The sequence below is a fragment of the Aulonocara sp. 'chitande type north' Nkhata Bay genome, linkage group LG19 (genome assembly GCF_057382095.1).
Source record: "Aulonocara sp. 'chitande type north' Nkhata Bay isolate Kocher_YH1m ecotype deep benthic linkage group LG19, A_spYH_male_GT1.1, whole genome shotgun sequence".
In the NCBI taxonomy this organism is placed as follows: Eukaryota; Metazoa; Chordata; class Actinopteri; order Cichliformes; family Cichlidae; genus Aulonocara; species Aulonocara sp. 'chitande type north' Nkhata Bay.
The window spans coordinates 3,719,422-3,742,500 of NC_141362.1; the positions used below are offsets into that span (position 1 = coordinate 3,719,422).

The 23,079-nt window shown below is 43.9% G+C and overlaps 1 protein-coding gene across 1 annotated transcript in view; it reads left to right on the forward strand.

The window, feature by feature from the left end:
- The window catches only part of LOC147306332 (MAM domain-containing glycosylphosphatidylinositol anchor protein 2-like), a 153,865-nt gene that overhangs the window by 28,243 nt on the left and 102,543 nt on the right, over positions 1-23,079 (forward strand). The window contains exon 2 of the mRNA XM_086274306.1: positions 14,941-15,080. Within this exon, the coding sequence (XP_086130432.1) occupies positions 14,941-15,080 (140 nt within the window). The remainder of the gene's footprint in view (positions 1-14,940; positions 15,081-23,079) is intronic.

Below are 23,079 nucleotides of genomic sequence, written 5' to 3' on the forward strand. Positions count from 1 at the left end.
AAATAATAAATAAATAAATAAAAATTGCTCGTACTCATGCTGCCGGACGTCATGCCAGCGCATACTGGGAATGGTACAGGCACCGATCGGTTTCCTATCGCCCATTTGCTGGGAGTACTCCATTTGCGAGGTGCGCCTGCTGCTGGCGGCACAGGGAGGAGAGGGCGTGGATACTCGTATCCGTAATGTCCTTCCACCTGTCAAGTTACCAACACTGACAAAAATAGAAACTCATCAGTGTCCAATAGATTTCACAGGTAGGACAATAAGAAAGACAAAGAAAGGAGAGGAAGAGCGAGGAGAAGGAAACCAGAGAAGCCGACAGTAGCAGCATGTGTTTCTTCATCCATCAGCATCAGAGGAACAGCTGGGTCTCAGCAATGACCAGAGGGCCTGATGCTCATTTCCACCTGTTCGAGTCTCCGCGGGCAAAACACCCAACCACAAAAGACTGATCCGTGTCTCGTAGCTCTTTATGGAGATAAAATAGTGACTCTATAGTTCTACAAAGGAACACTGCAGTAGAAACAGATCCAGACCTCCAGGCAGTACCTGCAGCTTGTACTAGTAATCATGCTCCACATTGTCTTTTTCCTATGTGGTTACAGCAGACCTACACATGCAGTTGTATAAAAGATCGTAAGAGGGTGGCTGTCAGTTCAATGTGTAGACCAAGGTTTTTCAGATTAACAGTATAATGCAGGGAAAGATCGACACACGGAGGCCGTGGAGCGAAAACACCTGTACAGGTTCACAAAGTCCATGCAAGGACGTGCACTGATGCAAACGAGTCATGGTAAATGGACTGGTTCTTATGTAGCGCTACTCTTCTGAGCACTCAAAGCGCTTTACACAACTTGTGCATTCACCCATTCGAAGTGCTGTCTAAGGAACATTCACACACATTCACACTCCAACGGATGCATCGGAGAGCAATTTGGGGTTAGTATCTTGCCCAAGGATATTTGGCATGCAGACTGGGGGAAGCCAGGAATCGAACCACCAACCTTCCGATCAGTAGATGACCTGCTCTACCGCCTGAGCTGCAGCCACCCCATGAGTGTGTGAGTGTGTGTGTGCCAAGTGTAGTGTCATGACAACCAAATATGTAACTTGATCACAGGAAGCTTTGCTGAGATGTATTTATATGATGTGCAGAACAGACGCAGCTAAAACAGGGCGATGCACACAGGCTGCTTATTGCCAATTAAAACTGGAAATACCCACAGTGTGCGCGTTCACGCGTGTCAGCGGAGTAAATGTAGGCACGAGTGTTGTTTGGTCTTAGGGGCAACCCAAATTAAAAATGGTGTTTCAGGGAGCAGGGCCACACAGCAGCTGAGCTCGTCGGGGCTCCGACAGTTTTCATTATTTTTGCTGTTTTGTTGTTTTTGGCTTTAAACCGACTGCTTTGTCCAGGCTCACCGACCAGTCACAGCTCTACTCTAAGCCACATTCAGACACAGAGACCAGTGCTCTGACTGAGTAGGCTGCATTATCAGTTTAACTTATATTACAGTTGGACCTTCTTTGTTCTGCTGACTGTAGGTTGGTCCAAGAGTGTCAGCGTAGGTATGCTTTATAGCACAGGCCTCTAGAACATCACTCTGTAAAACAGACTCTTACTGTTTTACTAAAGACGTTGGCCAGTAATCACTGAGGACAGAACATTGTGCCTGATGCCTGTTTTTGGAGCCGTAGGTGAAGATTGGTGAGGGTAAAGAAGCTGGACGCGCTCCCTCCAGTCTCATGTGAAAGAGACAAGGACGGCCTTTTATCAGCTGAGGAGCGCAGCTAAAACCACAACAACGTTTTATCCCCGGACACTGCAGAGAGTCCTGTCCATGCATGTGTGTCTCCACACACTGATTATTGTAACGCTCTTCTTTCTGCTTTACCAAAGAAAGTTCTAGAGCTTTACAGATGGTACTGAATGCAGCTGCACTGGATGGAAACTCTTCACTGGTTTCCTTGTGAGGTTAGACATGAAGGTCCTGTTGCTCAGCTACAAGGCTTTAAATGGTTTCATATCTCTCTTTTGCACCTCTATGTTCCTTCCCGTGCTCTCCGATCTCAGGACACTGGCCTTGTAAAGGTTCCTAAAGCCAGAAGAAAAACTGTTGGGAGCTGTTTCCTCTTCTTTGCCTGCCTGGCCTGCAGCAGGCCTGCTGTGTGGAGCTTTTCAAAGCCAATTCTGTTTTTCCTGGTTCTTATGGTTGTTTTTGTTGATCTTTTTTATCTTCAAACAGCACGGTGTTTGAAAGAGCTTTATAAATACAGTCGTTATTATTATTAAACATTAATGACCTTTGTCTTGTTTTCTAGACACATTTGTGATGAGCTGTAGTTGTACCTGCTGAGCCCACTGACAGACAGCTCTATCTGTAAACTCTATACTTCAGACCTGTGGTGTACAGATGAGTAGGAACATAAAACTTTGTTGTCACTGAGCCGGCTGCAGTCAGACTTTATTCATGGAAATAAACGTACTTACACCTGTTGTGTTGTGTCTGTGTGTGTGCACCTGTGATGCTGTTGTGGTCCTGTAGATGTCCTGCATCATGCTGCTGTCTTTTCAGACGAAGCCTGACTGCAGTGCATGCTGGGACAGAATGGGTCCATCGGGGTTTGCAGTGTTTTGTGTCTGTGTTTGATGACATCAGCAGGAAAACATTCGCAGAGGCTGGATAATGGGAAGAAAATGAAAATCTAAAAATAGAATAGAGAGGAAAAAGTAGGACAACCAGATTATCCACACCTCCTCGCCCCCTCACTGTACTGATCGCTGCGTTCACCTTCACCTCGCCCTGCTGCCCTTTCCTCTCGCTGCTTCTCCTCGTTCATCATTTCTTCCTCTTTGTTTATCGTTGTCTTCTTCCCTCCTTTCTTTGCCCCGTCAGTGCTTTAGCTTTCTCCTCTCCCTGTTTCCTCTCACGTCTTTCTGGGCTGCAACTGTTATTTTTCACCTTTAGTTTCTGTCCCCTGCTGAGCCAACGATATTGAAGGCTGAAGGTTCAGGCTTGTTTTAATGGCACATGTTTCACGCAGTGGGAGTGCATTTTGCACTGGAGCTCAGTTAGAGATGTTCAAGCCCTCTTTGATGACTCTCAGTGTTTTCATACTGTGCACATCCACCCACAAGTCAGAGTACTGTATCTCACAGATGCAGCAGGTCAGGCAAAAATAGAAGTGAAGTGTAAAAATAAAAAACATCAAGTGCTACTTACAAGATGCCTCCCAGCTGCTGACACAGAAACTCTGCATATCTGCAGCACACTCCTCGATAACAGTGCACCACAATTGTACCTGCAAGGCTTGCAACTGGCTCCACACTGGGGCGGTGGTCCAGTCTGCAGGCTGCACCACTCAATTAAAAATCCATTTCCTTCTGACCTTTTTCTCTGACGCTCATTTATAATTTCACAACTTTAATTAGCCGAGCAGCACGTCGTCACCCGAGGTCTGACCTGGACTCCACGTGGCTGCTGTCTCACACTTCTGAAACCTACACAGGGACTACTGGGAATATGAAAACTCTAATGGGGAACAACTTCAGCGATACAGCCATCCAACCAGCTGAGCTCATAACATGTAACATGTAATAATAACATGTAATCTCTGGTGAGCCTCCCACTTCTTTCAGTCTCTGTGAAAGCTGGAGTCTAATCCTTGATTAGTGTTTATTCTACGAAACACACCTGAAGACAGGTTGGTATACACGTACAGGACAATGTAGGCTTTTTATTGTGTTCACCCAGCACAACAAAGTCCTCTCGTACACGGGTGAGGAGGCGATACGGCATCATCAAATCTCTAAATTCATTCGTTACTTGAATTCTGAAGGGTCTGAGTGGAAACTCATATGCTGCTTTATTTAAAAGGAATAATAAGTTATTGATTATATATATTTAGTGATTTAGTTTGGAACCCAATATAGCCAATTACACTTTTTAAACTTTATATTTAAGCTTGTATCAGACATTTATGCAATATAATGAAATAAATGGAGAATAAACACAAAGAATGTTAAATGCTTAAACTCAAAGAGAATTTGAATAGTTTTAGCACAGCTTCTCTCCTGTGAAATGCAACTTTTTAAATTTTGATTCACGATTAAATATCATTCACTTTTATTCTATATTAATCACATTTCATTTTGCATGAAACAGACTCGAGACAAAGGTAAAATATACACACGTAACATGTTTATTGAACATCTTAAACATTCATGTTAACAAAACTCTGTAAACATGTCTCCTCTCTCGGTCACTCTGGAGGCTTCAAGTCCTTGAAACGAGGAACCAAAGCTGTGTAAAGGTTCTCAGCGATATTAACAGGTCTGCAGTTTGTTGCAATCCACTTGGTGTCAGTCAATATGTCCGAGGTCGACTTACTGCGTCCCCGATGCTCCGTGAGTGGTTTGTCGCAAGCTGGGTGATGCGTTAGCCAAAGTGCTAGCAGCATCCCGACACGTCAGTGTGATATTTTAAGCTGGAAGTGCTTCGGTGAAAAGAAAATTCCTTCTTGCACAATGTGATTGGTTCAGCTGCCCGTCACTGCCAGATCAGATGCCCATTTGCGCATGTACGAAGGTAACTACTTGGACAAACTGCCCGAAATGCGCTGACAGAGACATTTCAGGGATTTTGAGTCATTCTGCACTCCACATGCGTTAATAGCGTTAAAAATTTTTATTGCGTTAATCGTGATAACGGCTTAACCTGCGTTGACGCGTTAATTTTGACAGCACTCATTTAAAGATATTATTAATTAACAAAGACCAAAAGAAATGTACAAATGAATCTGTATACAGACATACCTGATGCTCCATTTCATTCCTAACAGTTCCTGTAATAAAGTAATCATTAAGGGAAACAAAGGGATTGGATGGGTGTAGCAAACAGAAGACGAGTCAAAGGCCTGTCTGCTAAAAAGGTGAAGAGTGAAGTATATAGATCCAAACTGAAGCTCGACATGTTTAAGATTATGACCCGTGAAATAAAGTTTCATAGGTTGCTGTGTGTCTTTGTCCAACCCGTTCTCACTCCCAAAGCGTAACATTTTACGCTAGGTGACAAATCGTCACCATATTACGTTTTCGGCTACCCACCACGTTCCTAAATGACGACCTCGGAAAAAGAGGAAATATGAGAACCGTCTGGACTGAACCTACACATGTTCGCTCTTTTTCTTCAAATCGCTTAGAAACACGCTATTTAACATCATTAAAGTCCTGGTTAAGGTCAGGAATAAGGTTATGGTCAGGGCTAGGGATAAGGTTAGGTTTAGGGCTGGAATACAGGGCTGGAACGTCTACTACCGCGGGAGCGTCATTGCACTGGATTCCAGCAATAACCCGCCGCGTACCATAAGAACGCCGAAGGTCTCCTTTCGCGTTCCTCAGGAACGCCGCCGGACGTGACAAAACGTCGACATGTTACGCCTCGGGAGTGAGAACGCTCTGCTTTGTCTCATCTTCCTCCCCTCCAACATGAAACCAGCCCTCTCTGAGCCCCTTTTCCATTAGTACCTACTCGGATCAGCTCAGCATGGTTTTCAGGGTTTTCCAATAGGTCACAGTACCTGGTACCAGGTGCGTCTCTAGTTCCTGCTCGGCCAGGACGTCGTCAGCCTGCATGCCACGATTGGCTGGTTAATGTGGGGGCGCTCGTGGCTCAAGAGTTGGGCGTTTGCCTTGTAACTGGAAGGTTGCCGGTTCGAGCCCCGGCTTGGACAGTCTCGGTCTTTGTGTCCTTGGCCAAGACACTTCACCTGTTGCCACGATTAGTCAACTATCAAAATTTAATAGTCGACGCGTCGTTTGAAGCTTTGTAAGATCCAGAAAGACGCAGGACAAAGTAGCAGGATTTAAGAGTGTAATAATGGACTGAAACAGAAGATGGCAGCACTGCATGTACAAGGATGCCAGCTGCCGTTAAACCTCGAAGAAGAAGAAGAAGCTGTGTCCAGGAACCGCATCCTCCTGTGCTCGCATTTGTAGGCCAATTACGTTACAGCGACACAATGAACACTGTCCAAATTCGAAGACTCCGACAAATGCAGCCTACTTTTCCCCAGATTTGAAGGATGGGTCGGGTGTGTCCTTCGTGGCCCAACTTATCCCAGAATGCATAGCGCGGCCCAGCTCAGTTTCCAACAATGGCGGCAGCTAGTTAGTTTTAATATTACTCTTATTATTCTTTCTGGGTCACAAAATAAACGTTGAACATATTTTCAGCCGAGAATGTAGCTGTGTAAACCTCAAATATCTGCTCAGTTTATCAAGACACCGCATATTTTCAAAAGCGCTCCGACGTTTTCGGAGACTTCTGTTACCCACTAGCTCGATAGCGAGCCGGGGGCTAGGTCACTAGAGCCGTGAGAACACCGGACTCCCAGCAAATCGTTTTCAAACCCACCGCCGTCTTTCGCTACTCAGGTTAAACATGATATATGAGTCACTTAGATAACTTGAAATGTTATTGTTTGTCTTTTTTCAGTATTTTATTTGTTCCTGAGTAAATCGGTTTGGCTGAGATTAAAGTTATAGTTTTTACACAGCTGAATAAACGTCAAGCAGACAGCTGATTATCAGAAGTGTGAGATGCTCCAGAATATACTCCGGTGTCCTGTTATATTTTAGATAGCAAGGAGTTTATTAAACAACACCGAAACAATCTGCAAATTTCATTAAAGTTTAATAAACTATCATCTTGTCTTTATTTTTAGTTAGCACCTTAAAAGCTTAAAGCTGTAAGCTAGTGATAGTTATATAAGAGCAGATGCTGCTGGTGCAATAAGCTGTAGTTTTACGTCCAATGGATGATGATCTGATTAGTCGACTAATCGCAAAAATAATCGGTGACTAGTCGACTATCAAAATAGTCTCTAATGTAAATAAAAATTTATTTTGTGAAAACAAAATTTGAAACTGTGAAAAAGCACAAAGGTTTTAAAGGCTCTTTCTGTGAAGGCGAGGATGCCACAGCAATGAGGCAACTTTTACTGTGAAAGAGCCAACATTTGTTTGTAAAAGAGCAGTGAAGGATTTGAAAGCATTACTGTGAAATAGATGGAGGATTTGAAATGCCAATGAAAACCTGGATGATAACAAAGAAGCAGAGTCCTTCCTGAAGTTCCTGAGTTAGAACGAGTCACAAAGATTTGATTTTATTGCAGTGGTGAATATGTATTCCCATTTTAATGGTGCACTATTTCTCTCAAGCAAAAAGGTTCATAACTGTGAGAATTTGCTTCTTTTCTTGGTCTCACGTTGAAGTGAGTATTTTTGCAGTGATTTAAATTGTGCTAATTGTTATACATCTGTAGAATAATATAGACACACGCAGGGCTATAACCAGGCCTGCAGATCTGATATTGTGTGAAGCTTCTTCCTCTAGTCCTTAAATGGACTATTGCAGTGTGTCAGATGGCAGGGATGCAGCAGAAAGGCTTTGAACAGTCAGAGGACGGTGCTCTTTATTGCGGATCTCAGGGACTCAAATGCCACGCTGCCTCTTCTCCGTGTGGTTCCCATGACGACAGGTAGAGAACATCCTGCGGGCTGCGACGTCTGTTCGAGGCTAACAGCTCCCCGACAGCCTGTTCAGACGCACTTTTTGAGCTTTCAGTAAAACAAAGCCAGCTGCTCCTTTGTGCTCAGTAACAACACAGGAGCTTTTTTTAGTTTCAGAATAGAAAGTCAAACGATGAATGTGTGTCAGGCAGCCGATCAGAGCCGGGGCCGTGTTTTACACGACGCTTTGAAGCAGGAGAAAGTTGCTGAAAGAAAAGTTTAACCATGTTGATGAAGTGTGTTAAACTGTGGAGGATGTTGGTAAAAGAGAAAATAGCCTGCTGACAGCACAGACATCCTCACAGAGCAGCTCTGAAATAACAAAGATACTGACGTATCCTCCTTTCTCTGTAAGAAAGGAAAAGGCCTCTTCCATTTCTTCAGACCTTCTTCTTGCTTTTTATTAGTTTATAAGAGGTCAGTGGCTGAGCAGTTCACATGCAGTAATTTAGTGACAGAGACATGACAACGGCCCGGAGACTGAAACACAAACTGCATAAATATATTCACATAAATACACAGTTCATTTTTTACACTGTTGTTTTTTACTGACATTCATACACTGCAAGAAGTCATCTATAGAATCTACCCAGTAAATCTGAGGTAACAGTTTGCATTGACTTTTTTGGGGTAGATTTAGTTCAATATATTGTGTATAAAATAACTTCAATAAAAAGCTATGAAATAATTAAATTGGGTAAAATTTACCCCATATTTACGTATCTATTCAACAGCTACTTAATCATTGAAATTAGGTAAAATTATCTCGTTTGCTAGTTGGTAATACCTGATAATTAGTAATAAAATTTAATTATTATCAGTTGATAAACATTACCTATTCATATAAGGTAAAATGTACCCCCCCCCCCCCCCCCCAAAAAAAAAGAAAAAGACATTCAAATGGTTCCTCATCTCAATGTTTTTATTCCATAAAAACACAGAATAACGTGCAACACAACAGCTAATGCAGACAACACTTTCAAAGGCCACTCAGTCCATTTTAAAAGCCAAAAGCACAGAAACTCTACAAGTTGTTTCTGTGCATGTATGTTATCAAACATATGGATAGATAGAACAGAACACTAACACCAACATGCAATAGTTTCTGTGCTTGCTGTCAGAAGAAAAATTACAGCTCCATCAAGCTATGTCCTCTGGGAACAAGAGGGGAAAGGTGTGTGCATTGCATGAGCTTATTTTTGAGGCCGTGGACCTTGTTCAGTAGTTTGGCCCCGTCAAGCTCCAAAAAACAGTTTTTGAAAAGTGTCAGATGTGTTCTTCGGCTCCTTCGGATATTCAAGGTTGAGGGCATATATCAGTCCCATCAGCAGTACACATGCCTTTGTTCGGCTTCCACATCCCTCCATCACTTGGTTTCCCTCAATCACAACGGACACATCTGATGGATCCTCCTCAGCCATGATGTTGTGTTGAACCCAGGACCTTCTTGCTACCCACTGCAGCCCTCCATAATTACATATTTGTGAAAAAAGTCAAATAACATAGGTCATTCAAAGTGTCCAGCAGAGGTCTCATCTTGGAACCAGCAGCTCCTCCTTTGGCAGGCATAAGCTGCAAAAGACCTGGTGTGTACTCATCAAGTTTCAGCATGAATGTCTCCACCAAAGAAACTGTGGTGATGCGTCTGAACTCTTCGATGAGCTAAGAAGTAAGGGGACAAAAAAATGACATTTGTTTGACATTTGTCTTTTGGTGGATAGGAATAGTTATCTCACATACTCACCTGAGCCTCAGTGAATAATGCTGGCCACCTTTCTTTTAACTCACCCACAGAGGGGCAGAGGCTGACCACTCCAAGTCTTCGGCTAGAGAACGTTTTATTCATTTTTTCTGCAATTATCTTTGCGTTGTTTTTCTTTGTTATTTCATAAATTAATTCCAGCCTCTCTTTCTCCAGTGTCTCTTGGGTTTCTCCAGTAGGATGCGGAGGGAGATAATTAACCTCTGCTTTTTTTGGCTTTTTTACATTCTTTGATGGCACTGCATCAGCTGGATGCTTCCTTTTTAAGGCATTAATTTCAATTTCTGGGTAAGAAAATTTTCGAGATCTTAGCTTGGCACGGTAATTGTGCATCTTGTTTTTTATGCGCTGCTGCCAGCCATATAAGCCGGCAAATGATCCTGGCTCCTTAAGACACACAAACTTTGAATCAGCAGATCCTTTCAGCCGCTGAGAGGATCTGCTGATTGGTTGGGTAAGCAGTGTACGAAAAAATTACTTTTGCAAGGTCTTGCATTGTTGCTGATTTAACACTGGCATCCATGAAAGGTCTTCCAGTGTTGCGATATGAGTTGTTTGCCTCAGCGAGGATTAGTTGTATATCTCGGGAAAACTCCGGTACTTGAAATGGCACTGGCCACGCAGCAGGACGACATGAATCAGGGAGAATGATGGTGTCACTGGAACTTGACGATGCGCAGTCGGACGCCTGTGAGGGTGCATCATGATTGGCAGGGCAGATGTCCGTTTCAGTAGTACTTGCAGGATGGGTGCTCACTGAAGTCGAAGAGGTCAATGCAGATGATGATCCTGATTCACATGCTGGTTGTAAGTCAAGGGTGATTACTGGCTCTTTAAGGATCACTTTAACAGTGGCCTTGTCATACAAGTCAGCAGTCGAGATGACACTGAAAAACTGATTGTCAAAGTCTTTGTCTTGGTATAGCAGTCCAAATTCCCCGTGTATCCCCGTCCACTGTATTAGGACTTCCTGTTGGAAGTGTCAACTTATGAATGCTGTGTTCTTCTAAAACGACTCTTAACTGGACTGCCATTGTTGTTTGGTTTGTGTTTCCTCAGCTGTAGAGACAGAGAAAGAAAAGAAATTGAGACAGGTTATTAATAGTTTATAAGCTTACATGCATATATTTTCTTCATTATCTTCTGCCAGAGAAATAAAAGCAGAGATTTAGTTCAGTAGAATTTGGAATAAATAATTTTTGATTGGGAGATAAGGGCAATAGAATAGAGGAGGGTTAAGTATGCATCACGTTTCCATTTTCTTTTTCAATGTTATATGTGTTGTTCCTGTTAAATAAACATTACAATAAACAAATAAGACAGGACGCCCGCCCATATAGTTGTTGGTAAAATAATATATTTTTTCAATAATTTCAATAAGTGCACAAACATTTGATATAACAGAAATAATCAACCCATTACACTTACTCTGATGTGCAAACGAAGTGTTTAAGGGACACCATACGGCCATCTGCTGTATTGTATGCAGCCATGTTTCTTTCAGGTCAGAATGTTTAAGGATTTCTGTCTCTCCTGTGGGCTCTACTTTGAAACTCCTCAGGTGTTCACAGCCTCTAAGCAACTTCAGAGCAAACACAGGAGTTCTGTGCACAATGACTATTTGATGGATTTCTGCCAAGTCAGGTAGGCCTCCTGTTGAGCCAAACGGCAGCATCATGCCAATATTATAGTCTGTGCCTAAAAGGGTTGCTTTATTTGTCATGTTCACAAAGTCTTCCCTGGAGAACTTCCTTGCAAGGGACTCCTTAATGCTGTCTTTTAGAACATCGACTGCCACTGGAGTCTTCTGGGACACTGACAGTGCTGGCCTTTGGTAGTTGTAATCGTGGGTATGATACGCAATCATCGATTGATGTTTTCTCACCATTGTCATGAGGATGTTTCTAAAACACCCAGTCTGCCTCACAATCCTTTTAAAGAATCGATGTTTGGCTTCAAATCGCATAGTCCAGAAATGTACAAGTGGCCCGTAAACAGTTGTAAGCAAAGGATAGTGCTCGAGAAAGTGATGTCTTGGTCTCAGTTTCTCCTCTGGGAACACTTCTAAATATCTGTAACGGTGTTCTGAGATCTTACTTTGTATGTATCCTATTGTGTGATCTGTGTGGAGAGGAGCCATGACAAGCTCAGCAACATCTTTCAGGGTCATCAAAACCTCCCAAGCAGGCTCATCTTCTGGTACTTTGTCACCAATCATGAGTGGTATCATTCTCAACAAACACCAGTTTTCGTGTGCATTACCTCCTACACTTTTTCGCGCTGTGAAATTTGGGGCAATGGGTTGTGGACAGTTTGTTTTGTCACTCCATTTGTAAGGAAAGCAACGGATGGAACGGTTGAGCTGCTCACGAGATATGTATTTCTTCCTGATTAACACATCAAGACAGAGTGAAATTTCAACAGGTACAATCCCTTCAAGCAAATCATGCAAAGCATCTGGGGGATAACCTGATGTAGCATGAAAGTGACTGAGTCTGTCTGAGATTGGACACAGTGGTGAGCTTCTGCAGGATCAGACAGTGCTGCTTTGACATGGATGGCATAGTTGGACTTAGTCCGTAGAGGAAACAGTCCTTCTCCTACTTCATGCTCCTGGATCTGTGACCTTTCGCCAATGCAAAAGCGACAGAAATGTGAAGCTGAAAAGCTTTCAACAAACCCGCCTATTGAGTGAGCGCCAAGATTGTCAGCGACTACAGCAAGTGCAGTGCCCTTGACCACTTTGCCCAGACTTGAAACAAAAATACCATTATCTTCAAAGGACTTCAAAGCTTTGAGCAGTGGGTCCAAAACTTCTGAATAGCCAAACTGGTTGACATCATTTGCATAAAATGGTTAAGTAAATGGAAGTCAGTGTAGATCTCAATGTGGCAGGTATGTCTGCAAACACCCAATACACAGCTGTGACTTTATGCTTCTTGCGGGATGTTCCCAGAGGGTTGCATATCTCAAAGTCATCTATATAAAGGATGAGTGAGAGTTTAAGTTCGTCTTCACATAAAAAGCTGTTTGGTCGCCCAGATCAGGTTTGCCAGAGGTGGCCCACACATGGGCCAGCTCTGGCCCCAGATGTCAGCCTGATGTGTACCTAATCAAGCCATGTAATAACATCATGTGCGGGAACACAATCGTGCAAAGGTCACATGACGAATCTCTGTTCACACAGTGAACAGCATTTTTTTAGTCTCCCAGATTACTCAAAGTGCTCTATACAACATGCCACATTTTCTCTAAACTGAGTGCTTCTTAACTACATTCATACATATTCACACTCCTGACATGCAGACTGGAGGGGCCAGGGATCGAACCACTAACCCTCTGAGGTGACCCGCTCTACCTCCTGAGCTACAGCCACCCAGTGGTAAACATGAGTGAATCCTCACTAGATTTTGGATAAAGTGTACAGTCACAAACCTTTCAAACCTGCATTTGAAACGTTGGCTACCATAGCAGTATAGCATTGCAACATGGCATTTGGGTCTTCTAACTAAAACAGGAAAATAGCAACACAAACAGTGCCATCATTGCCAGACCTGCATCTGGTTGACAGACACTCTGCCATGACACCGGTCAGTCAGAAGTGCCAGCTTGAGAGACCTGTCTGCTACGTGGGTGAACGAGCTAAAGCTCAGGATCCACCTTGTTGTAAAAACTCTGTTTCAGCCATTTTTTCTGCTCTTGGATCTGTATGATGCCATTTACAGAAATTCTTCCTGAAAGGGTCATCTGCCTGTGAGCACAGGTGGCTCTCACCTCTTCTTTGAACCTTGTGATAATGAGGCAGCCAATCAGAGGAAAGAAGTCAGTGGGGAGGAGTTACAAAGGCGTTTGTTAGACAGGGGATGCATTGAGGGGCAGCCCCTGTATAAGATAAGGACTTTTATATCTGTGAATCATGAACTGTGAAGTCCATCATACGTATGGAGCTGGGACTGAGCACAACAGCTCTCCTTCACTGTGTGCAATACTATTACACTATTTACATATAATATACTATTTGAACTCCCACCAGTAAGTACTTGTATCACCACCCTGTCCAGTGTTTTTGTATATATGTAAATACATCTTTTTTATATTGTAAATACTAGCAGATTGCTCCACTCTTTGCTTGATCTCTACTTTCCTTTAATTGCTTTGTTTTTACCTTTTAAAAATGAGACTTGACCTGGAGAGCTCTGCACAAGTGCACAATGTGCATGGACTGCTGGTCCTGTGTGCAAATGCAAATCTGTAATCTTCATGGTTAAAGTTGTACAGGAGGAAAAAACTCGATTATTCAAATACCAAAGTTTAAACCTTAAACCTTAAGTTAAACCTTAAGTTGAACTTTCAATATCTTTATTCAGAGATATTTTGTGCTGCAAAGTGGGACTAATGTTTACCATAAACGTTGTCATGAGACAAAAGCTGCTATTGAATTAAGAGGCAGTTACATGCAGTCTGTTTCTGGCAGTTAATTGTGATAAATTGTCAGAAATTGCATCCATTGTTGTCTACATGTTATAAAAATCCCCAGTTAACTATTTGTGCTGAGCAACCTTCCTGCTCTATAGGAACCACTGATAAAGACTCATTCAGACTGATGCACATGTTGGCACAAGTTATGAAATAAATCGTGATGATATTCCCGTAGCATTTAAATGTTTAAAATAAATATTGAAACTTTGTGTCCATAGTTTATCCTCGGTATCATTTCTACCCTCACCTGCTGCTGCAGTATGGAAGTCGTGCTTTGACTGCGACATCACTGCACAGACATGTTGGTCCACACTCACATGAAAAGTATCATGCGTGTTGTTCAGCACATCCATGATCTACTATTCCACTAGCCTAAGACGATTCTGACACGTTGTCGTGCTACGTGGGAACACTTTGGTCATAAATGGATGGGCGTGGTCAGCAACAATATTTGTGTTTTGAGTTTCCTGTGCTTTTTGTCACTTTGTATTGTGAGTTATGTTCTCATTGTTGGTCTTTAGTTACTCCCTTGAGTCTAGTTTGTGTGTTATGTGCCTGGTATTTCCCTCTGTGTGTTACTTATCATCTCTAGGCTTTTGGTTCTTATAGAGTTCTCTGGTTTATGTCTCTGTGTTTCTTAGCTGCTCTGTCTCCACCGTGTCTAGTCCGCGTCTCAGTGTTATACTTCCTGTTTTACTTTGAAGGTCTGTGTCTCATCTGAGTAAATCCTGCTTTGCTTCTCTGTCTGTCAGTTCTGATTTCCTCCAGCTGTGCTCTCCTTCTGTCTCGTTCCGACACTTCTGCCCAGAGCGGTGGATGTTTTCTCTTTTTGGGAATCCAGTAGATTTAGTTTCTGAAATACTCGGACCAGCTTGTCTGGCTCCACCAACCACACACCTCATACGCAGTCCATGAACAAGTGTGTGTAGCTGGCTTGTGCAGCAGCATATTTGGTTGCTGCAGTGCCATCATGTGGACAGAGTGATAATGACAGGAGGAGGCAGGAGGTCACATGAGCTCAGATGGATGGATCCAAACATCTCACACACACACACACATGCAGATGTGTTTTCAGAGACGACTCTTGTATATTAACCTTTTGTATTTGTGTTGTTGTTCACAGCGCCCCCTACAGTGCGAATCGTGCACTCTGGTCAGGCCTGTAATGTGGAGGAGGAGCGCTACAGTGAGAGGGTGTACACTATCAAAGAGGGAGAGACTCTAGAGCTGCAGTGTTTGGTGACTGGACACCCCCGACCACAGGTAACAACATGCTGGGTATACTGGGAACACTTTGACTTTGTGTGCCAGTCAGTGGAAGAAAACAGGTCATGAAGTGGCAAAGACTGAGTGAACAGAGTGGAGTTTACATTCACACTATTCCACTCTGCACCCGTGTTGATTCGTCGGAGCAGTCAGTAACAAAAGCCTCCCGTTATCCTCGGCCTGCTGAAGTGCCAGAGCCCCCGCTGAGCGGAGCTACTGTGGAGCCTTTGAGTTTCAGAAAAGACGGCAATCACACAGCGACGAAGAAGAAGAGCAAGAAAGCCCGTGAGGCAGAGAAGAGCCACTGCTGTCTGTGAATGAAGACATTTACCAAGAGTGAAGACGAGGAGAACGGCACAAGGGGAAGAAAGGAAAAGGATCTCTAGGAGACTTTTAGTAAGCGCAGCTTTTATTCCACACAGCTTTATGTTATTGATCGTAAAGGCCTTTCAATCCATGACTTGCTGATGCTACGTCTCACAGACTCACACTACACACTGTAGCTTAGCAGTGAACAGCTATGACTCTTTCAAGGATTGACTGTCATCAGAGGAGCAGCAGTGACTGTCTCAGAGCTATGACTTCATGCTGTCTGCAGCTTTGTACAACCAGCTTCAGGAGGTCGTCACCTGGAGGAGTCCCAACACTCTGCTGAGCGCCCATTGCTTTGCTCTGCTGTAATAACCCTGAACCAGTGCAAAAGCACTGCAATAATCAGTATATTTCATTAATCCATTAATAAGAAGAGCTTCTGTCTCATTAAAGACCAACAGTAATGTTCAAAAGAGCAACAACAGAGGATTGTAAAATGAGCGGCTCGGTGGTTTTAGTACTTTCAGTGCGTACACTAACTGCCCTCTCATGGTGTTTATGTGAGATTTTATCAGAGTTTGTGAAGAAAATATTGTCTTAAATGCAAAAATAATAATAATAATAATAATGGGTTGCATTTATACAGCGCTGTACTATTCCACTATTCATTCACTCTCACATTCACACGGGTGGAGGCAGCTGCAGGTGTAGCCACAGCTGCCCACAGTTTAATGGAGATTTTTTGTTGAGTGAAACTATCGATGGTGGATGGGAGGAGCTACACGTGGGCTCACGGTAATGACTCCGCCTCTTTGCCTTTTGCGTTAGTGTGCAGACAGACTCCTTGTTAAGCTAGGGCAGCATCTGCTCTGTTGTTGTTGGTGTCTGTTGCAAACTGGAGTCTGCTTGGCTTTGATGTCGCACGCTTTTTAGTCACAAATGTTGCGCTAACGTGGTGAGCTCTGTAGAGTTTCTTCAAACGAAGCATCAAAGCAAAAGCTTTTCTTTTTGTAACCAACTCACCTGATGAGTCACTGTAGCCCTGTTACATTTATGTGTAGGAGAACAGGAGTGCTGCTGCTTGTTCTTTCCAAGTCGGGATCTTCCACTGGAACAGCCCTACAGTCGGATTTCCCACAGTCCTCTTCGCTTTGCCAACGCCTGGCGTCTTCCAGAAAAAGCAAATCTACTGTGTCTGCACTGGGAAAGGTCTTTTTTACACTAATCTGACATTGTGAAGTTGATTGCATGATGTCGGGCGATAGAATAATCATGTGTGCTTGGCTCTGATTTCCCATCAGCCTCATTTTCACCGTCCTGTTCTGTTTGCCAATGCCTGTGTCTGCATCTTCCAGAAAATCTTAATTTAGGACAGAAGACAGAATTCGATGTGCTGTTCAAACCTAACCTTCATAATAACAATAGTAAATGAAACCACTGTTTAGTGACTTGTTGAATAAGCTCTGCTGTGCCGTTCAGAGACACGGACTGGACCTGCCGCAGCAGCGTGTTTAAGCAGACATCAACAGCATTACATTATAGTGATGGATCAACGCCTCTGTCTGGATCTCTTGATTTTGCTGCAAACCTCAGTTCTGAGGCATCAGCAGCAGCTTTGCATGTGTATAACATCAACAGTCTGGAGACAGGAACTCTTCAACAATATCAAAGAGTAGAGAAAGAGGTGCTGCCGTTGCTGTTGGCTGGGAACTGCTGCAGGATGTCTCTGTGACCTCGTCACAGATCTTGTGTCTCACAGAGACAGTAGGATGGGACGTCCCCTGTTTGGACCAACACTTCCACTGTGTTTTGGTCAAAGCACTTCTCTCACGTGATTTTTCTCAGGAGTTGTTTTCTCCCACCATGAAGTGCTGTCATTGGCTCAAACTGGGCATTTCTCAGGGTGGTCAGAGCAAATGTTCACTGGTATAAATCTTTCATCTTCTAACCTAGTGAAGAACTGTGGCTCTTGTCATAACTTTACATTACATTCTTTAAGCTGGTTCCTTCCCCTCATCGGCCCTTCCCTTCCTTTCTTTGCTTTGTGTGCTGATGGTTTGAGTCTGTGCTAACGCGATGAGGTCGCTGTGACAGTGGCAGTAATCCCACTTACCCTCGCTAAGTGTGAAAAGTCTTAAAGTTGTCTCCTGCAACTTTAAGTGCAGTTTGCTGTTGGTGCGTTATGAACCCTGCGCCTGAACCACATGTCACAACCAGAGGCCGTTATGTCTGCATCATTTAGCAGCTACTTCAGGCTTCCCAAGGTGAAACCTTTTGCACGACTCAAAGGCTGATGTAGTTCACCCTGTTTCAGCCCGGTGTGTTTCCCATCAGTCTGTCGCTGTGGTCGCACTGACTCCATAAATCATTTTAAATGTTTGTCAGTAATAGCACAAATGAATTTTGGTGACTGGATTAGTGATCTCCATGTAGGGACACTTGCTGTCTGACTCCATCACAGGCAGATTTAAGCATGAGGGCTCCAGTGTTGCTTTTAGCTTCAGAGGAAAAGAAATCAGCTGCGTCCCTAAAACCCCGCTGATGCAGTAACACTGATGGAGGGGAACACCACCCTGCTACTGCTCTTATACATGCAGCGAGGTTGGAGCAAATGCCAGAGCAGACACGGCTGCATTACTGCTGAAATTGAAGTTTGTCACTTCCTGTTAGCACCAAATGCTGCACTGCACCAGCTTCTTATTCTGGTGTACTGGAAGTGGAGCTTTTTGCAGTTCTAAGCTTGTTGGTGTGAAGTGCAGCCAAATAAAGGCTTAAAGTCCAAACAGGCTGTTCTTCACATTTCTGCTCAGTCTGAGCTCTCAGACTCTCACTCGGAGCCCATTCAGGCCTTCTTACTATGCTGACGTGCCTAACGTTCACTCACTCCAATGCTCCTCCCACCATCGGGAGTAAGGCAGAGATCAAACTTGCAGTTAGTAGACGGTCCGCTCTGTTCATAGCTCATTAACAGCTCAGTTAAGTTCCCCAACTGTTCCTCCCTCCACCCTTTCTTTGTCTCCTCTCTTGTAACCTGTCCTCATTTTTGTCTCCTTTTGTCTTTCCTTCATTCCTTGTGCTCGTTTCCTCTCAGATGTCTTCTTCCTTCTTCGTTTTGTTAATCCTCTCCTCTACTTTCCTCTGTTGCCATGTCATCACTGCATCTCACTGCATCTCCACCTCATGTCCAGTGTTGGTGTGGACATTATCAGCACCAATCAGCTGTTGGAGTGACTCCCCACCTCTCTGTGTCCTCTCTCTTACCCCCGTTCTTCACTTCCTGCGCTTTAGTCTGTCTCTCTCTGCTGTCAGACTGTTGCAGCTATAAATAGAGCAGCTGCTGGCACACACACACACACACACACACACACACACACACGCACGCACACACGCACACGCACACACGCACACACACGCACGCACACACGCGCACACACGCACGCACACACGCACACACACGCACACACACACACACACACGCACGCACACACACACGCACACGCACACACGCACACACACACGCACACACACGCACGCACACACGCACACACACGCACACACACACGCACACACACACACACGCACACACACGCACACACACACGCACACACACGCACACACGCACACACACACACACGCACACACGCACGCACACACGCACGCACACACGCACACGCACACGCACACACGCACACACACGCACGCACACACGCACACACACGCACACACACACGCACACACACACACACGCACACACACGCACACACACACGCACACACACGCACACACGCACACACACACACGCACACACACGCACACACACACGCATATGATAAAATACAAATAAAAATAAGGATAAAACTCAAAGGAAAATTATATACTGTGTATGGAATTGTCCATCATGTTGTCTGATTTGTGTTTTGATTGAGGAGTCTCACTGTTTGTGGGTAAAAACTCCTCCTGAACCTTTCAGTTCTTGTTTTCAGGCTACAGAGGCGTTTCCCTGACCTCAGTGGCCTGAACAGTTTGTAAGCGGGATGGCTGGAGTCGTTAGTGATCCTGATGGCCCGGGATCTGCACCTTTCAGCGTAGATGTCCTGCAGTGTTGGTAAAGATGTTCCCATAGTGCGTTCGGCTGTGCGCACGACCCTCTGCAGGGCTTTCTGTTGCTGTACTGTGCAGTTCCCGTACCACACCGTGATGTTATTACACAGGATGCTCTCAATGACCCCGGTGTAGAATCTCCTCTGGATGTTCTTGGAGATCTTAAACCTCTTTAAACGCCTCAGATGATAGAGGCGCTGTCTGCCTTTGCTGATGAGGAAGTCCGTATGTGTGTTCCAAATAAGGTCCTCGTTGATATAAACACCGAGGTATTTAAAATTAGAGACTTTCTCCACAGGGTTTCCATTGATCTGAATTGGGGTGTGAGTTTTCTCGCCTCTCTGTCTCCTAAAATCAATCACCATCTCCTTTGTTTTGCTGATATTCATGGAGAGGTGGTTTGCCACACACCACTTTGCTAATCCGTCCACCTCGCTTCGGTAGGCCCTCTACCGAACAGTGAAGCTGGGCAGGTATTACATTCACAACAGCCTAAATTTGGACAAAATAATTTTGTGTTTCTATGATGAGCGTACGGAAATCGAGTACGATCTGCATGAAATTCAACAACTTTACACTTGTTACATTTATCCTTGTTGACATGACCTGATACGATCTAGACAGAGTTGCCTGGAGTCGCGACATCACAAGATCGTGTGAGATTTCAAACCAGGAAGCATACATACTCCCACCATATAGGCAGGAAGGCTCATGTGGTGAGAGCACAACACTTCTAGTCAAGACATGTTGTGATTAGAGATCAATCAAAAGACCTTTGAACTTTGTTAGAGCACTTGATTCTTTGTTTCTACTCTTTGTGACAGTCTCTAAATTCTTTGTTTCCATTTAGAAACAGTTAATGGTTCATGATGCTGAACCAGGATACTGAAGTTCAAGGCTACCAAAGAGAGCTCATACGTGATGCCACGATGTTTACAAAGGGACGTGTGCAGATCTGCGAGTGGCTCTACAATCAGAATCAGAATACTTTATTAATAAAGTAATATATTTCAATCATTCACCAGCTAAATTAGAAACCAAAAACTTGGAGACGAGTTCGACCTTGTTTTTGAACTTGTTGTGTTCAACGTTTTGTTTTTCCATGGATTCACTCAGATTTAGCCTTTCATTGGTCCAGGTCTGACCCCATGAACATGAATCACCTGTGAGGAAGCTGAGACTACGCATGCATCGCATCAGTGTTTGTTTGAAAATGATGAACAGAAGGATTTTTGAACATGTTGCTAAAACCAGACGTGCAGAGATGCATAAATGTGTCAAAATCAAATCAAATCAAATCACTTTTATTGTCACATCACATGTGCAGGTACATTGGTACAGCACATGTGAGTGAAATTCTTGTGTGCGAGCTGCACAAGCAACAGAGTTGTGCAAAATACAATAATGTAAACAAGCAAAATACAAGAATGGCTACATCTGAAACTAATAAATATATGTACAATATATAATAGTGTATGCATTTCTGGATGTGTATACTAAATATTTTTCTACGTGTGTGTGTGTGTGTGTGTGTGTGTGTGTGTGTACACATATTTTACAAATTAAATAGAGTAAACAATAAATAAAATATATAAAATAAATAAAATAAAATATACAGAGTGAGACATGTGCAAAACAGTGGCATTTATATACAGTGTGGAGTGCATAATGTTGAAGTTCCAGTAGTGAAGCTGAGGTGTCTATGACGTGTTCAGCAGTCTGATGGCCTGGTGGAAGAAGCTGTCTCTCAGTCTGCTGGTACGGGACCGGATGCTGCAGAACCTCCTTCCTGATGGAAGTAGTCTGAACAGTTTATGGCTGGGGTGACTGGAGTCCTTGATGATCCTCCCCGCTTTCCTCAGGCACCGCTTCCTGTAGATGTCTTGGAGGGAGGGAAGCTCACCTCCAATTATCCGTTCAGTGCATGAAAGTGTGTCTCTTAGTGTACCCCACAGAGGATAGGTAGGTCTCTGACTGTCTGCTGCACCCATGTTCCAGACGCAGATGAGGAAATGATCGATGAAGCTATAACATCTGTCTGTGAGGATAGTAACAGGTTGCTGTCAGTTATGTGACTACAGCAATGCTAACTAGACTGTGCCGTCACTATGACCCAGCATCTATGGACAGAGTATTTTTAGACCATGTATTCACTGTTTTGAGACTGTTAACTGTCTGTCTGCACTAACAAGCAATACAAAGTCAGTTTCAGTCCAGCTGGCAGTGGAGCAATCAGCACGTGGGACAGAAAGGGGGAGGGAGGGTTGATGAAAGAGAATTTGTCTCACCTGCCCCCACAAACAGGTAGTCAGTAAGTCATATACAACATCAGGGGGACTGAAAAAAAGACATTAATGAGAACATGCCCCTGAAGTTGGTAAACACTTCCCACAGTGGGACTGTGGGTCTGTCACAGTGTTATCTTTACCATTTAAATATCTAACATGCAGCAACAGTGACCTTAACCATAACCCTGAGTTCTCAGAGGTCACAGGGTTATGGTCTTTGTAAACCACCTCTAATACCAGCACATGCTTCAGAGGGGTGCAGAGCCCGAATCAGAGGCGAGGCTTCCTGGTTGATCACAGTTAAGCTCATGGGAAGTAAACTGGTTCATTAGTGCCGTCCTCCTGTAGCAGAACTGCATGAACATCCACCTGGAGCGTGAAGTGCTGATCCAGACAGAAGCCAGAACAGGAAGTGGACACAACAGATTGCTTACAGTATGAAGCTCCCTCAGAGGACCACACAAACTCTGCAGTCAGTTATGAAACCACAGAGGAGACGTTTGTACAAACGTTGCAGCAAAAGAACCCCATCAAGTCCTTATTGGTGGGAAGAATACTGATACTCCTGTCCCAGCACTGTGCTGTGATACATCACTGTTGCCTTTACAAAGTCACATTTAACCACACTGACAGTAAAACGTGTTCCAGCCAAACAATCAAACAGGTCATAATGTGCTGAATATGCACATCCTGTACTTGGTACAAGCTACCAAATCATCCAAACATGCTGAACACCTTTCCAACCATGACTATGTTACACCTGTATATTCATATAGTCCAGATGGAGCAATGAGTGCAGAGATCTCATGTGCACACAGTAAGAGTGGGACCTGCCTTTACCCCGTCAACAACAACTCACATTTGCACACAAACTAAATCCCATCCTCAGAGCAAAGGAAAGGACGTTGTTTACTTTGACTGAACCAGTTTAAAAATATTAGTTTTATCAGATTTTCAGCTCATACAACAGGTCATCTGAATCCCGGACATCTTGTAAGCCATGTTTCGCCATAGCATGCCCCAAACTGGCTGCTGCCAAAGAGCAGCGCTAATATATACAAGAGTCCGCTACACAGCTCAGCAGTTCCAGCTGCATCGTGACAGCAGTACAGCTTCAACAAACATGACACAACCGGCTTTCTGTGGTCAAGAGTTGCAGTTCCCAACTGACTGCCAGAGCCATGGCAGCCCATCCTCCCAGTCCTGACTCAGTTCTGGTCCAGTACACCCTGACCCTGTCCATGATACATGCAAACCATGTTCAATACTCAACTGCTTCAGAACTTGCAAAAATA